The 13,838-nt window shown below is 42.7% G+C and overlaps 1 protein-coding gene across 6 annotated transcripts in view; it reads right to left on the minus strand.

The window, feature by feature from the left end:
• PLXNB2 (plexin B2) overlaps nt 1–13,838 on the minus strand; it is a 332,704-nt gene that overhangs the window by 44,513 nt on the left and 274,353 nt on the right. For all 6 annotated transcript variants that reach the window (XM_056573761.1, XM_056573757.1, XM_056573759.1 and 3 more), the window contains 2 exons: nt 6,204–6,371; nt 2,939–3,059 (listed from right to left, as the gene is read on the minus strand). In XM_056573761.1, the coding sequence (XP_056429736.1) occupies nt 2,939–3,059; nt 6,204–6,371 (289 nt within the window). The remainder of the gene's footprint in view (nt 1–2,938; nt 3,060–6,203; nt 6,372–13,838) is intronic.

Consider the following 13,838-nt stretch of genomic DNA (forward strand, 5'->3'; position numbering starts at 1 on the left):
TGAGGTTAATCCATCATCTGATGTGTTTTTCCAGCACATGCCACAGAAGCTAGATAGCACTGAGATCTGGGAAATGTGGAGTCACCTTGAACTGACATGCTCCTCAAACCATTCCTGAAATATTTTTGCAGTGTTGCTGGTCACATTATGATAAAAGATATAAGTCGCTGCCATTTTTTATATTACAAGGGTGTCGGCATTCTCTGCTCAGTTAAAGTGTCAACGGGACATGCAGCGAATATAAGGTTGTATTCACATCTGCATTGAAAGTGATTTTTTTTGTTACAAAACAATGGACACCTTGGCAGAATCTGATGGATCTCATTAAACGTCAATGGTTTTGTAGTGCAATGCATTTGGAACTGTGTAGTGTGTTTTAGGGTTATAAAGAAAACTTAAACACAGCAGTGAACAAAACCTTATTTATCACTTTTGAATAAGCCTTTGCTAAGTGACATTTATGCTTGTAAGGCTGCTTTCACACTATGAAATTCATTCATTAAAAGACCCGTTATAAACATCCGTTAGAAAAGCTTTAAAAACAGATGTTAAACGTCCGTTACAAAATCCCATTCAAGTCTATGGTATTTTTTGATTATCCGTTATGACCCGTTATAGCCATTATGAATAACTGACGTCAGTTGTGATGGAAGAAAAAACGGCACATGCACTAATTTTTCTTCCGTCACAAGAAACGGGTAAATTGACGGCCATTATTTTTAGCACTGAAGTCTACGGCAAGCGGATGAGACTTTATGTAATCCGTTTGCACCTGGTTTATAATATCCGTTATTACTATTATGCTCAGAAGAGGTGACATCTGCAGACTCCTGCAGTGCTGAAGATCTACTACTACTGCCATCATGGAACAGACTTGTTTCCATGATGGGAGTAGTAATTCCCTGGCTGTGGGAATCTGCAGACAGCTGGAGAGACTACATTAGTGTTTGTACTACTACCCCCATCAAGGAACAGACTCTGTTCCATGATGGGGGTTGTAGTACAGAGGCTGAGGGATTGATCGCATCGGGTCTCACTTCTGAGACCCGATGCGATTAGAAGTTATTAAACAGGGGAGGGGGCGGCATGCTCCGCAACCCTACGATGTATTTACTTTCATTTTTTAGGTCCCTGCCAGGAGCCCTGAATGGCCGGCACTGAGGCACTGAGGAGTATTCTACAGCAGGGCATGTGGCCGGCGTGATGTGCTGCTGAAAGAATACTTGTCATTCATAGCGCTGCAGCGTCATCTGTATATAGATGCGCTGCAGGGGTCAGATATATATCATATGGCTGGCCCCCAACAGCGCTTCTGTAATCAAATGCCTCCGCAGTGCTATGAATGAAAAGTATTCTACAGCAGCGCATAAAGGCGCTGCAGAGGGGAACATTTATAAAGGCGCTACGGGGGGAACATATATAAAGGCGCTGCGGGGGGGGGCAATATATATATATATATATATATATATATATATATATATGCGCTGTGGGGGCCAGATATATACTATATACCCCCCCAGCGATTCTATATATCTTTCCCCACCGAAGCACTTCTATTTGAAAACCCTACTGGGAGTAGGGTTTTCAAATAGAAGTGCTTCGGTGGGGAAAGATATATAGAATCGCTGGGGGGGTATATAGTATATATCTGGCCCCCACAGCGCATATATATATATATATATATATATATATATATATATTGCCCCCCCCCGCAGCGCCTTTATATATGTTCCCCCCGTAGCGCCTTTATAAATGTTCCCCTCTGCAGCGCCTTTATGCGCTGCTGTAGAATACTTTTCATTCATAGCACTGCGGAGGCATTTGATTACAGAAGCGCTGTTGGGGGCCAGCCATATGATATATATCTGACCCCTGCAGCGCATCTATATACAGATGACGCTGCAGCGCTATGAATGACAAGTATTCTTTCAGCAGCACATCACGCCGGCCACATGCCCTGCTGTAGAATACTTTTCATTCATAGCGCTGCCGAGGGCTTATGATAGCGCTACGAGGGGAACATATATATGCGCTATGGTGGTAACATATATAACTGCACTGCAGAGGGGAACATATTTAACTGCACTGCGGTGGTAACATACATAACTGTGCTGTGGAGGGGAACATATATAAAGGCGCTGCGGCAAGATACATCGTGAGGTTGTGGGGGCCAGATATATACCCCCCCAAGCGATTCTATATATCTTTCCCCACCACAGAGCTTCTATTTAAAACCCCACCGGGAGCCCTGAATCGCTCCTCAGTACCGGCCATTCAGGGCTCCCGTCGGGGAATTTTAAAATGAAAGTGAATACATCGTACATTGCAGGGGAGCGCAGCATGCCGCCCGTTCCCCTTTTTAATAACCCCTAATCGCATCGGGTCTCAGAAGTGAGACCCGATGCAATCAATTCCTCAGCCCCTGTACTACAACCCCCATCATGGAACAGAGTCTGTTCCATGATGGGAGTAGTAGTACAACCACTAATGTAGCCTCCCCAGCCACCGGCAGACACCTGCAGTCAGGGAACTACTACTCCCATCATGGATAGAAGTCTGTTCCATGGCTGTGGGAGTCTGTAGGCAGAGGTGTTAAAACTGCCATACATGAGGGATGTTATAACGGGTCTTAACGGATGAATATTTATTCAGCCGTTAGCACCCATTATTTCATCCGTTTTTACACAGAAAATGGATGTTTAGTAACGGATGAATGCTCATAGTGTGAAAGGAGCCTAAGGTGTCCCAGTATTTTTTATGGCAAAAGCAGCATTGTAGTATTGTCTGCAGTAAAGAATAGTACAGCCGTGCTATACAGGATTTGTAGCCAAAAAAACGCAAATATTTAGAGGTGAAGCTGTCAAACATATGCAGAACTTCTTTGCCCTATAGAATTTTTTTCCCTTAGTTGTGACATATTAATAAGGTAAATACTTACTACTTGAAAAGTATTGTCATCCAGTTCTCTTTTTTCCCTTCTTGACTGCAATAAAGCTATCATACTGAAATTCTGAACAAGATCAAATCCTATCCCAGAGATAGAGATCTTTCTTCCCCCACTAAAACAATAAAAAAAATATGTTAGCGTTGTAGTGAAGTCATAGTTACAATCAAAATTTATTAAACAACCATACTACATTTCCCTGCAAACAGATTCACTATTTCAAGCCTATTACAGGTAAGTATGATGAAGTATGTGGTGTTTTTGGCAAGTAAAAATTGCCAATATGGCCCTCATTTACTAAGCTAAAACTCACTAGTATTTGTCTGTTTTTTTCAGGTTATTTTGGAGCATAGTGTCTGAGCATGTCTGCGCCAGTGTGCAACAGGAAAAGCCGACTGACCCGACAATGCATTAGGAAAAGGCAAAAAAGGCGTGAGGTTTGATGCAAAGGGGGCGTGGCAGTACAAAAAGGTCCGTGGTTTCACAATCCGACATATTTACTATTGAATTCACAGAAAATCCTGTGAATAAATGGCTTGAAATTTCCACCTAGAAAAAGCTGGTCAGAAAATTTTCCCGACTTGTAAATCTGAATCCCCATAGTAAATAGAGTGAAACCCTGCAAGTCTGAAACAACATTTCACACTAGTAAAACCCCTCCGTATGGGAGCTATAGCACTGCAATTTTTTTTTTTACAAAAGGTCATTTAAAACCTTCCCTAATAAAAGTTTGAATCACTGCCCTTTTCCCATAAAAAAAACTGTGTAAATAAAAATAAACATGTGGTATCGCCGCGTGCGGAAATGTCCGAACTATAAAAATATATCAAAATTAAACCGCACGGTCAATGGCATATGCGCAAAAAAAATCCAAAATCCAATCCAGAATAGCGTATTTTTGGTGACTTTTTATATCATGAAAAAATGAATAAAAAGCGATCAAAAAGTCCAATCAATACAAAAAATGGTACCGATAAAAACTTCAGAACACGGCGCAAAAAATTAGTCCTCATACCGGCCTGTGCACGGAAAATTAAAAAGGTTGTAGGGGTTAGAAGATGAGAATTTTTTACGTATAAATTTTCCTGCATGTAGTTATGATTTTTTTCCGAAGAACGACAATATCCAACCTATATAAGTAGGGTATTATTTTAACCGTATGGACCTACAGAATAAAGATAAGGTGTCATTTTTACCGTAAAATGCAATGCGTAGAAACGGAAGCCCCCAAATTTACAAAATGACATCATATGGAATTTTATGTGCAAAATTGAAAGAGTTATGATTTTTAGAAGGTGATGAGGAAAAAATGAAAATGCAAAAACGGAAAACCCTGCATCCTTAAGGGGTTAAGAACCAGGGGTTTTTCCGTTTTTTGCACTTTCAGTTTTTCCTCCTTACCTTTAAAAAAGCATAACTCTTTAAATTTTGCACCTAAAAGCCATATGATGGCTTATTTTTTGCACCACCAATTCTACTTTGTAATGACATCAGTCATTTCACCAGAAAAATCTACAGCAAAACAGAAAAAAATAAATCATTGAGAGACAAAATTGAAAGAAAGACGTCATTTTGTAACTTTTGGGGGCTTCTGTTTCTACGCCGTACATTTTTCGGTAAAAATCACACATTCTGTTTATTCTGTAGGTCCATAGAATTAAAATGATACCCTACCTTTATAGGATTGATTTTGTCGTACTTCTGAAAAAAATCATAACTACATGCAGGAAAATTAATACGTTTAAAATTCTCATCTTCTGACCCCTATAACTTTTTTATTTTTCTGCATATGGGGCAGTATGGGGCTCATTTTTTGCACTGTGATCTGAAGTTTTTATCGGTACCATTTTTGTATTGATAGGACTTGTTGATCTCTTTTTATTCATTTTTTCATGATGTAAAAAGTGACCAAAAATACACTATTTTGGACTTTGGAATTTTTTTTGCCCGTACGCCATTGACTGTGTGGTTTAATTAACAATATATTTTTATAATTCGGACATTTCCGCACGCTGCGATACCGCATATGTTTATTTTTATTTTAAATGGGAAAAAGGGGGTGATTCAAACTTTTATTAGGGGAGGTGTTAAATGATCTTTATTCACTTTTTTGTTTTTGCAGTGTTATAGCTCCCATAGGGGGCTATAACACTGCACGCACTGATCTTTTACATTGATCACTGGTTTCTCATTGGAAACCAATGATCAAGGATTCTGCCGCTTGACTGCTCATGCCTGGATCTCAGGCACTGAGCAGTCATTTGGCGATCGGACACCAGGAGGCCAGGTAGTAGACCCTCCTCGTGTCCCAGAGCTGTTCGGGATGCCGCGATTTTGCCGTGGACATCCCGAACAGCCCCCCTGAGCTAACCGGCAGTGATTTACTTTCCCTTTAGATGCGCCGTTCAACTTTGAACGCCGCGTCTAAAGGGTTAATAGTGCGCGGCACCGCGATCATTGCCGCGCGCTATGAGCCACGGTTCCTGGCTGTGGCCCCGCGTTATAGAAAGGGAAAGGACTCAGGACGTACTGGTACGTCCTTGGTCCTTAAGAGGCTAAGTAAATAAGGGTTTATGTGTACATTAAAAAGCAAATACCTCAAATCAAAAGGTTTTGGAGATCTGCACACTGTTGCGAGGCATGTAAAATGACTTGGACCCTAGGCATTCTTAAGCTTCTAGTTGGTATTAATGTGATTAAAAGAAAACTCTACCCTTGGTAACTAGTTCCTCTTCCTGAGGTTAGTCAGGTATGTGACAATGATGGCTCTTTATATGTATTGTGAATAACATTTACTGTGAACAGAAGAGGGAAGAGAGCTGCAATAATCATAACATCTCTATTTCCAGGGTGGCTGAAAAGGGAAGCTACAATACTAATTCTGCAAGTAAAATTTTCAGATAGTTTTGAAAATCCACCAGCCTAAACTAACTTTTTTTGGACACCATCTGTCAGAAGACTTGTTAATCCCACTATTATATTCTCTAAATGTAATGTTATCACATAACAAAAAGACATCTTCCAAATATGACCCTCAGCTTTTTTTTTTTTTTTTTTTTTTATGAATAAAAAAAAACAGAGCAACAAACCCACACAACTAAAACAGTGGGAAGTTTGAGTGCTCCCAAGTCTCGGTACACAGTTCAGTTCTGGATTTAAGATTCATATCCAGAACATTTTAGAGAAGTGACAGTAGTTAAAGAAAGTAGAAATACACATTTGCTATAATTTATTCTTGCAGCAGATAATGTAAAAATACCTGGCAAAGCTGCGATCAGGGTTAAACTGGGTAATGGTGGGATTGCTTCTGTATGTAAATTTTCCAGCTTCTTTTACAGTATTAGTACCATAGGACAACCTCACTTTGACAGTTCCTTCTTTCTTTGCTTGACTTGTAATGCAGATTATTTCTTCACCAAATGAAACACTATGAGAAAAAACAACACATGTCAGGTGGTTGATGTTAAGCAGGTAATGCTCTTCAAATAAAAGGACTAGTGACTACGTACTAGGCAATAAATATGTGCATCCTTCACGCCTCAGGTCTTCCACAGGAAAAACAGACAAGCCATATGGCAGCTATTATGTCCTCAATGTAAGCTATTTACTTCTATTAAAAAATCTTAACGCTTCCAGTACTTATCAGCTGCCGTTTGTTCCAGAGGAAGTTGTTTTCTTTTTGAATTTCATTTCTGTCTGACCACAGTGCTCTCTACTGACACCTCTGGGGATTTGCTTCTACTTTGGACAGTTCCTTAAATAGACATAGTAAACCTATTCTGCTCTAGACAGTTCCTAAAATAGACAGAGGTGTCAGCAGAGAGCACTGCGGTCAGACAGAAATGAAATTCAAAAAGAAAACAACTTCCTCTGGAACATACAGCAGCTGATAAGTACTGAAAGGGTTAAGATTTTTTTAATAGAAGTAATCTACAAAGCTGTTTAATTTTCTTGCACCAGTTTAGTAAAAAAAAAATAATAATAATAATGTTTTCCAGGGAAGTACCCCTTTAACCCCTTAACGACGCAGGACGTAAATGTATGTCCTGGTGACGTGGTGTACTTAACGCACCAGGACGCACATTTACATCCTGAGCATAACCGCGGGCATCGGAGCGATGCCGGCATCATGCACGGCAGGTCCCGGCTGTGGATCGCAGCCAGGGACCCGCCGGTAATGGCGGACACCCGTGACCCCGCGGATGTCCGCCATTAACCCTTCAGATGCAGTGATCAATACCGATCACGGCATCTGCAGCATCGCGGTCACTTAACAGGATGATAGGATCGCCCGCAGTGCTGCCGCGGCGATCCGATCATCCTGCACGGCAGACGGAGGTCCCCTCACCTGCCTCCACTGTCTTCCGGAAGTCTTCTTCTCTGATCTGCCTTCCCGCAGACCAGAGCAGAAGATCACCAATAACCCTGATCAGTGCTATGTCCTATACATAGCACTGAACAGGATTAGCAATCGAGTGATTGCTATAAATAGTCCCCTATGGGGACTATTAAAGTGTAAAAATAAAAGTAAAACAAGTAAAAAAATGTGAAAAACCCCCTCCCCCAATAAAAACGTAAATTGTCCCATTTTCCCAATTTTACCCCCAAAAAGTGTAAAAAAATTATTTTATATACATATTTGGTATCGCCGCGTGCATAAATATCCGAACTATTAAAATAAAATGTAAATGATCCAGTATGGCGTGAATGTAAAAAAGAAAAAAAGTCCAAAATAGCTGCTTTTTTATAACATTTTATTCCAAAATTTTTTTTTATAAAAAATGTAATAAAGTTTTGTATAAGCAAATATGGTATTAATAAAAAGTACAGATCACGGCGCAAAAAATGAGCCCTCATACCACCGCTTATACGGAAAAATGAAAAAGTTATAGGTCTTCAAAATAGGGGGATTTTAAACATACTAATTTGGTTAAAAAGTTTGCGATTTTTTTTAAGCGCAACAGTAATAGAAAAGTGTATAATCATGGGTATCATTGTATTGACCCAGAGAATAAAAAACACGTCATTTTTACCATAAATTGTACGGCGTGAAAACAAAACCTTCCAAAATTAGCAAAATTGCGGTTTTCTTTTTAATTTCCCCACACAAATAGTATTTTTTTGGTTGCGCCATACATTTTATGGTAAAGTGAGTGATGGCATTACAACGGACAACTGGTCGCGCAAAAAACAAGCCCTCGTACTAGTCTGTGGATGAAAATATAAAAGAGTTATGATTTTTTGAAGGGGAGGAGGAAAAAACGAAAACGTAAAAATAAAATTGTCTGAGTCCTTAAGGTCCAAATGGGCTGAGTCCTTAAGGGGTTAAGGATGAAGCCCATTTTGGCCTTAACCCCTTAAGGACGCAGGACGTACTCAAACGGCCCCTTTTCCGAGTTCTTAAGGACTCAGGACGTTTGAGTACGTCCTGTCAAATCTCGGCCCCCCGCCGCTAGGTGGAGGGGAGCCGGTGTCCGAATCGTTCAGCAGGCATCGTTCAGCAGGCATCGCGGCATATCGCCCAGGGGGGGTCATGATGACCCCCCATGTTGGCGATCGCAGCGCATCGCTCGTCAATTCAGACGAGCGATGTGCTGCGATTCAGTTCCCCGCCGTTAGCCGGGCGAGGATCGGAGCCGGATGTCAGCAGACATCCCGGCAGTGTGCCAGAGGAGGTCCGGAGGACCTTCTATACCGGCGATCGCTGCAGGATGCCGTTAAGTATTAACCGGTGTTCTGCAGCACTTCCGGGTCATCAGGGTCACGTGTGACCCGGATATAGATGATGAATGGTGGTGTAATATACACCACCAATCAACATCAGTGCTGTACTGGGGGGCTGGCATTGTTGCCACCGCCCCCACTACAGTGTGATTGGGTGGCCAAAGTGACCACACCAATCACAGTGTAATGGGAGGGGATGGTGGGGGCTAGGAGCACGTTGCTCCGTTCTGCCCGCCATTCCACAGAGATCTGGCGAGCAGGACGGAGCCCCGTGCTGCCCACCATCCCCTCAGTTGAAAAAAGTGCCCCTTGCCTCCTTTCTGTGGCCCCTTGGCACAGAAATCCCCCAGGGGTAGCTTTAGATTAGGTAGGGACAGGATAGGGTTAAAAAAAAAAAAAAAAAGTTTTCTTTTCTTCCCCCAGCGTACCTCAGTGGGTGTCCGTGGGTCCGTAGCACCTATAGCTGCGTGACCCCGGCCCATTTTCTTTTTTGGCGCAGATTTTTTTTTTTCACCTAAGCGTGTGTGCGGACCCTCTTAGTTATAAAAGAGCGGTCCGCCACCGTTTGTTAAAGCCCACCCGCCGCTGATCAGTTTTTTTTTTGTGGTGCCGGCGCTTTTTTGCACCCATAGGCGGTCCGTGCCACCAGTAGCAGGCGTGTACTGTGTGGACGGACCGTACCTGTGTGTGCAGCCTGTCCAACCGCTGTCAGTGATTTATCACTGATCAGCTTTTTTTTTTTTGGGTTCAGGTGGGTGCCTTTTTCCGGGGTTAAGCATTTTTTTATTTTATTTTTGTTTTTTTGTGTGTGGGGGTCTGTGAAAAAGCCACCAGCCACTGTTCTGGGCTGAGTGGCCGGACCCCCCACTGACTTCTGCGCCCCCTTCCGCCACAAGCGCTAATCAGTGCGCACACCACTGATTAGATAAACGTTTTTTTTTTATGCAGGGCTTTTTTGCGCTAGAAGTCCCTTTTTTTTTTTTTAAAGTCCCCTTTTTATTTTATTTTTTTTTCTGTTAGGGCGGGTTAGTTTAGTTAGGTTAGGGCGGGTTAGGGAGGTAGTATCACACCACACGCAGCACATACACCAATGAAGTTTTCCCACACACACACACACACACACACACACACACACACCTGTATCCACATTAGAGTAGGGAAATGGCCCGCAGAGTGTTTTTTTCGGCGGAGGAGGCATTAGCCATACTTGCCTCCGACTCTGAAAGCATCTCAGAGGACGATGAAGACCCCACCTTCCTTATTTCATCGTCCTCCTCATCATCTAGTTCAGATGATGAGCGACCAAGGTGGCGAACTCGCCGCCGTGCGGTGCCGCAAACCTCCTCTGCCCTTGACCCTGTGCCCCATGCTAGTATGAGTCCCCCTGGCGCTCATACTAGTGAAGCCCCCCAGCCACAATCACTGGTACATCGTACCGGCGAACTTGTCTGGACTCAGCCAGCAGACCACGAGCCGTGATTCCTGAGTTTGTTGGCGACTCAGGAATCAAAATTAACATTGTCGGGTTCACTGAAATGGACTTTTTCGGTCATTTTTTTAGTGACGACTTTGTTAATTTGATGGTTACACAGACAAATCTGTATGCCCAACAGTTTGTCGCCGCTAACCCGGGCTCATTTTTAGCTAGACCCGGCGGCTGGACTCCAGTCAATGCAGCTGAAATGAGGACCTTTTGGGGCCTCGTGCTGCATATGGGTCTAGTTAAAAAACCCAGTGTCAGGCAATACTGGAGTGGGGACATCTTTTACCAGACACCCCTCTACAGTATGGCCATGACACGTCCCCGGTTCGAGGCCATTGGGAGATGTTTGCATTATGCTGATAATGCGGCATGTCCCCCCCGAACTGATCCTGCGTATGACCGCCTGAATAAAATCAGGCCGGTCATCAATCACTTCGGGGCCAGATTTTGGAAGGCCTATGTCCCGGGGTGGGAGGTCTCTATTGATGAGTCTCTCATCAGCTTCAAGGGGAGACTCAGCTTCCGGCAATACATCCCTACCAAGCGAGCGCGGTATGGCGTGAAGATGTATAAACTTTGCGAGAGTACCTCCGGGTACACTTGCAAGTTTATAGTGTATGAGGGACGAGATTCCCGTTTTGAACCCCTAGAATGTCCCCCCACTCTGGGTGTTAGCGGGAAAATCGTTTGGGGCCTTTTGCACCCAATGCTAGATAAAGGTTACCACCTTTACGTGGATAACTTTTATACTAGTATCCCTCTCTTCACTTCCTTTGCCGCCAGATCCACGGTCACTTGTGGGACAGTCCGGAAGAATCAAAGAGGCCTTCCGCCCCATCCCCTACATGCTCCTATCCCCCGGGGTGAGTCCCGTGCCTTTTCCCATGAGAACCTGTTGTTGGTTCGGTATAAGGACAAGAGGGATGTCCTTATGCTCACCACTATTCATGGGAACGGCAGCACCCCTGTCCCTGTGCGAGGTACCCGCGGGACCGGTCCTCAAGCCCAATTGTATTCTGGACTACAATCGGTATATGGGGGGGAGTGGTCTTTCTGATCAAGCCCTCAAGCCATATAATGCCATGCGGAAAACACGTGTATGGTATAAAAAGGTTGCGGTCTACATGGTATAGGTTGCCATGTACAACTCTTTTATACTGTACAAGTACGCTGGCAACACAGGGACATACCTGCAGTTCCAAGAGGTAGTTGCAGTGACCGCCAAGGAGCGGGTCAGAGCACCTCTGGAAGTTTAGGTCCCCGGATCGTCCAGGGCCAACACTTTCCAGGAGTGATCCCCAACACTAGAAGGTCAGGACGAACCCAGAAGAAATGCAGAGTGTGTCACAGGAAGGGGAGACTGAGGGACACCACCATTCAGTGTGACACTTGCCCAGATAATCCGGGCCTCTGCATAGGCTGCTTCAGGGAGTATCACACTTCCATGGAGTACTAAATTTTCCATCCTTTGCCCTAATTTTCATTCCCCAGAATTCGGCTCCAATGTACCAGTCCAGGGTACATTGACTTCCAAATTTAAAATACCGATTTCAAAATACCCCCCTCCCCAAAAAAAAAAAAAAAAAAAACTATTTTCCAATACCCCAATATCTTTTTTTTTTTTCTTCCCTCTAAAAAATGGGTCATGGGACACAGAGTCAACAGCATTGGAGGTTTGCAGTTGCCTCAAATACGCAACGCTCTCTCTCCCCACCTGAGCGGGTTGCGCATTTGAGGTAACAGAATAGGGACGGCCCCACACATCCCCTTCCCATAATGATGATTCAGAGTACAGGGTTTGGGGCGGGCATCATTTTTACTTTTGGCTGTACTCTGGGTCATCATTCTGGGAAAATAATTGCCATATCAGTAAAATTGCAATTTTCTTCCCCCCATAGTACACTTCATCCATTCCTGGAAAATATATGAAGGGAACACCCATCTGTTCCAAATCTCCACTTCACCCTATACACCTTCCCTAGGGGGTGTACTGTTTGTAATAGGTTCACATGTGGGTGTTCCTTTCTTGTATTTTCCTCTGAATGTATGTAACTGTTAGGTCCGTAACAAACATCCGCCTCAAATGCGAAGAGTTCTCGCTGAGCTCTGTCGTAATTCCAGGCGACAATTCGGAGTCACATGTTAGTTGTTCCCAGAAAGATGAAGCAGAGCATAGGTTGAAAATTGCAATTTTCAAAAGCTACCCTTCATCCATTCCTGGAAAATAAATTTAGGAAACACCTGTGCGTTCAAAATGTCCTCTTTACACCTATACCCATTCCTCAGGGTGGGTACTTTCTGTAATGGTGTCACATGTGGGTGTTTCATTTTAGTTTTTTCCTCGGAATGTATGTAACCATCAGCTACTGATATGCCATAGGCCACAAATACAAACTGACCTCTATGACTTCTAAGCCTTGTTGTACCCCATATGTGGATGTATTTTTATAGTCAGGGGAAAAAGCCCTCAAAAATTTGTAACCCAATTCCTCATATTACCCCTTGTGAAAATGTTAAAAATTAGGTAACCCCAGCATTTTAGTGTAAAAAAATCTAATTTTTCAATTTATGGCCCATTTTTCAAAAAAACTGTTAGGTGTTATTTCCCACTGTACCCCTTGTTACGTTCATTGAGGGGTGTAGTTTCTAAAATGGTGTCACATGTGTTTTTTTTTTGCTGTTGGGGGCTTTATAAATGCACATGACCCCAGACTTCAATTTCAACAAAATTTCACTCCTTCTATTCTGAACATTGTAGTGCGTCCACAGAGCAATTTATATCCACATATGGGGTATTTCTTTTTCTCAGACAAAGTTGTTCTACAAATTTTGGGGGCCTTTTGCCCTATTACCCAATGTGAAAATGAAACATTTGGGTTAACACTATCAATATAGTGCAAAAAAATCTAATGTTTCCCTTTTACGGGCCACTGTTCAAAAAACCTGTGAGGTGTAAGTACTCACTGTAACACTGTTACATTCCCCAAGGGGTCTAGTTTCCAAAATGTAATGCCATGTGTTTTTTTTTTTTTGCTGTCCTGGCACCATAGGGGCTTCCTAAATGCCCCCAGAGCAAAATTTGCTTCCAAAAAGCCAAATGTGACTACTCCTCTTCCGAGACCTGTAGTGCGCCAGCAGAGCACTTTTTACCCCCATGTGGGGTGTTTTCTGAATCGGAAGAAATTGGGCTTCAAATTTTGGGGGGTATTTTCTGCTTTAACCCTTTGTAAAAATGTGAAATTTTTGGGAAACCAAGCATTTTAGGTAAAAATTATTATTTTTTTTTACATATGCCAAAGTCGTGAAACCCCTGTGGGGGTATTAAGGTTCACTTTACCCTTTGTTACGTTCCCCAAGGGGTCTAGTTTCCAAAATGGTATGCCATGTGTTTTTTTTTTGTTGTCCTGGCACCATAGGGGCTTCCTAAATGCGGCATGCCACCAGAGCAAAATTTGCTTCCAAAAAGCCAAATGTGACTCCTTCCCTTCTGAGACCTGTAGTGCGCCAGATTTTACACGGTGCACTTTATGGTGAAAATTATTCATTATCTTTATTCTGTAGGTCAATGCAATAAAAATGATACCCAATTAATATAGTTTTTCTATTATTGTACATTATTTTTATTTATTTTTTACAAAATTGGTATGCATAAAATTTTCATTTTCTGATCCCTATAACTTTTAAATT

Source organism: Hyla sarda, chromosome 4, assembly GCF_029499605.1.
Source record: "Hyla sarda isolate aHylSar1 chromosome 4, aHylSar1.hap1, whole genome shotgun sequence".
NCBI classification, from domain to species: Eukaryota; Metazoa; Chordata; class Amphibia; order Anura; family Hylidae; genus Hyla; species Hyla sarda.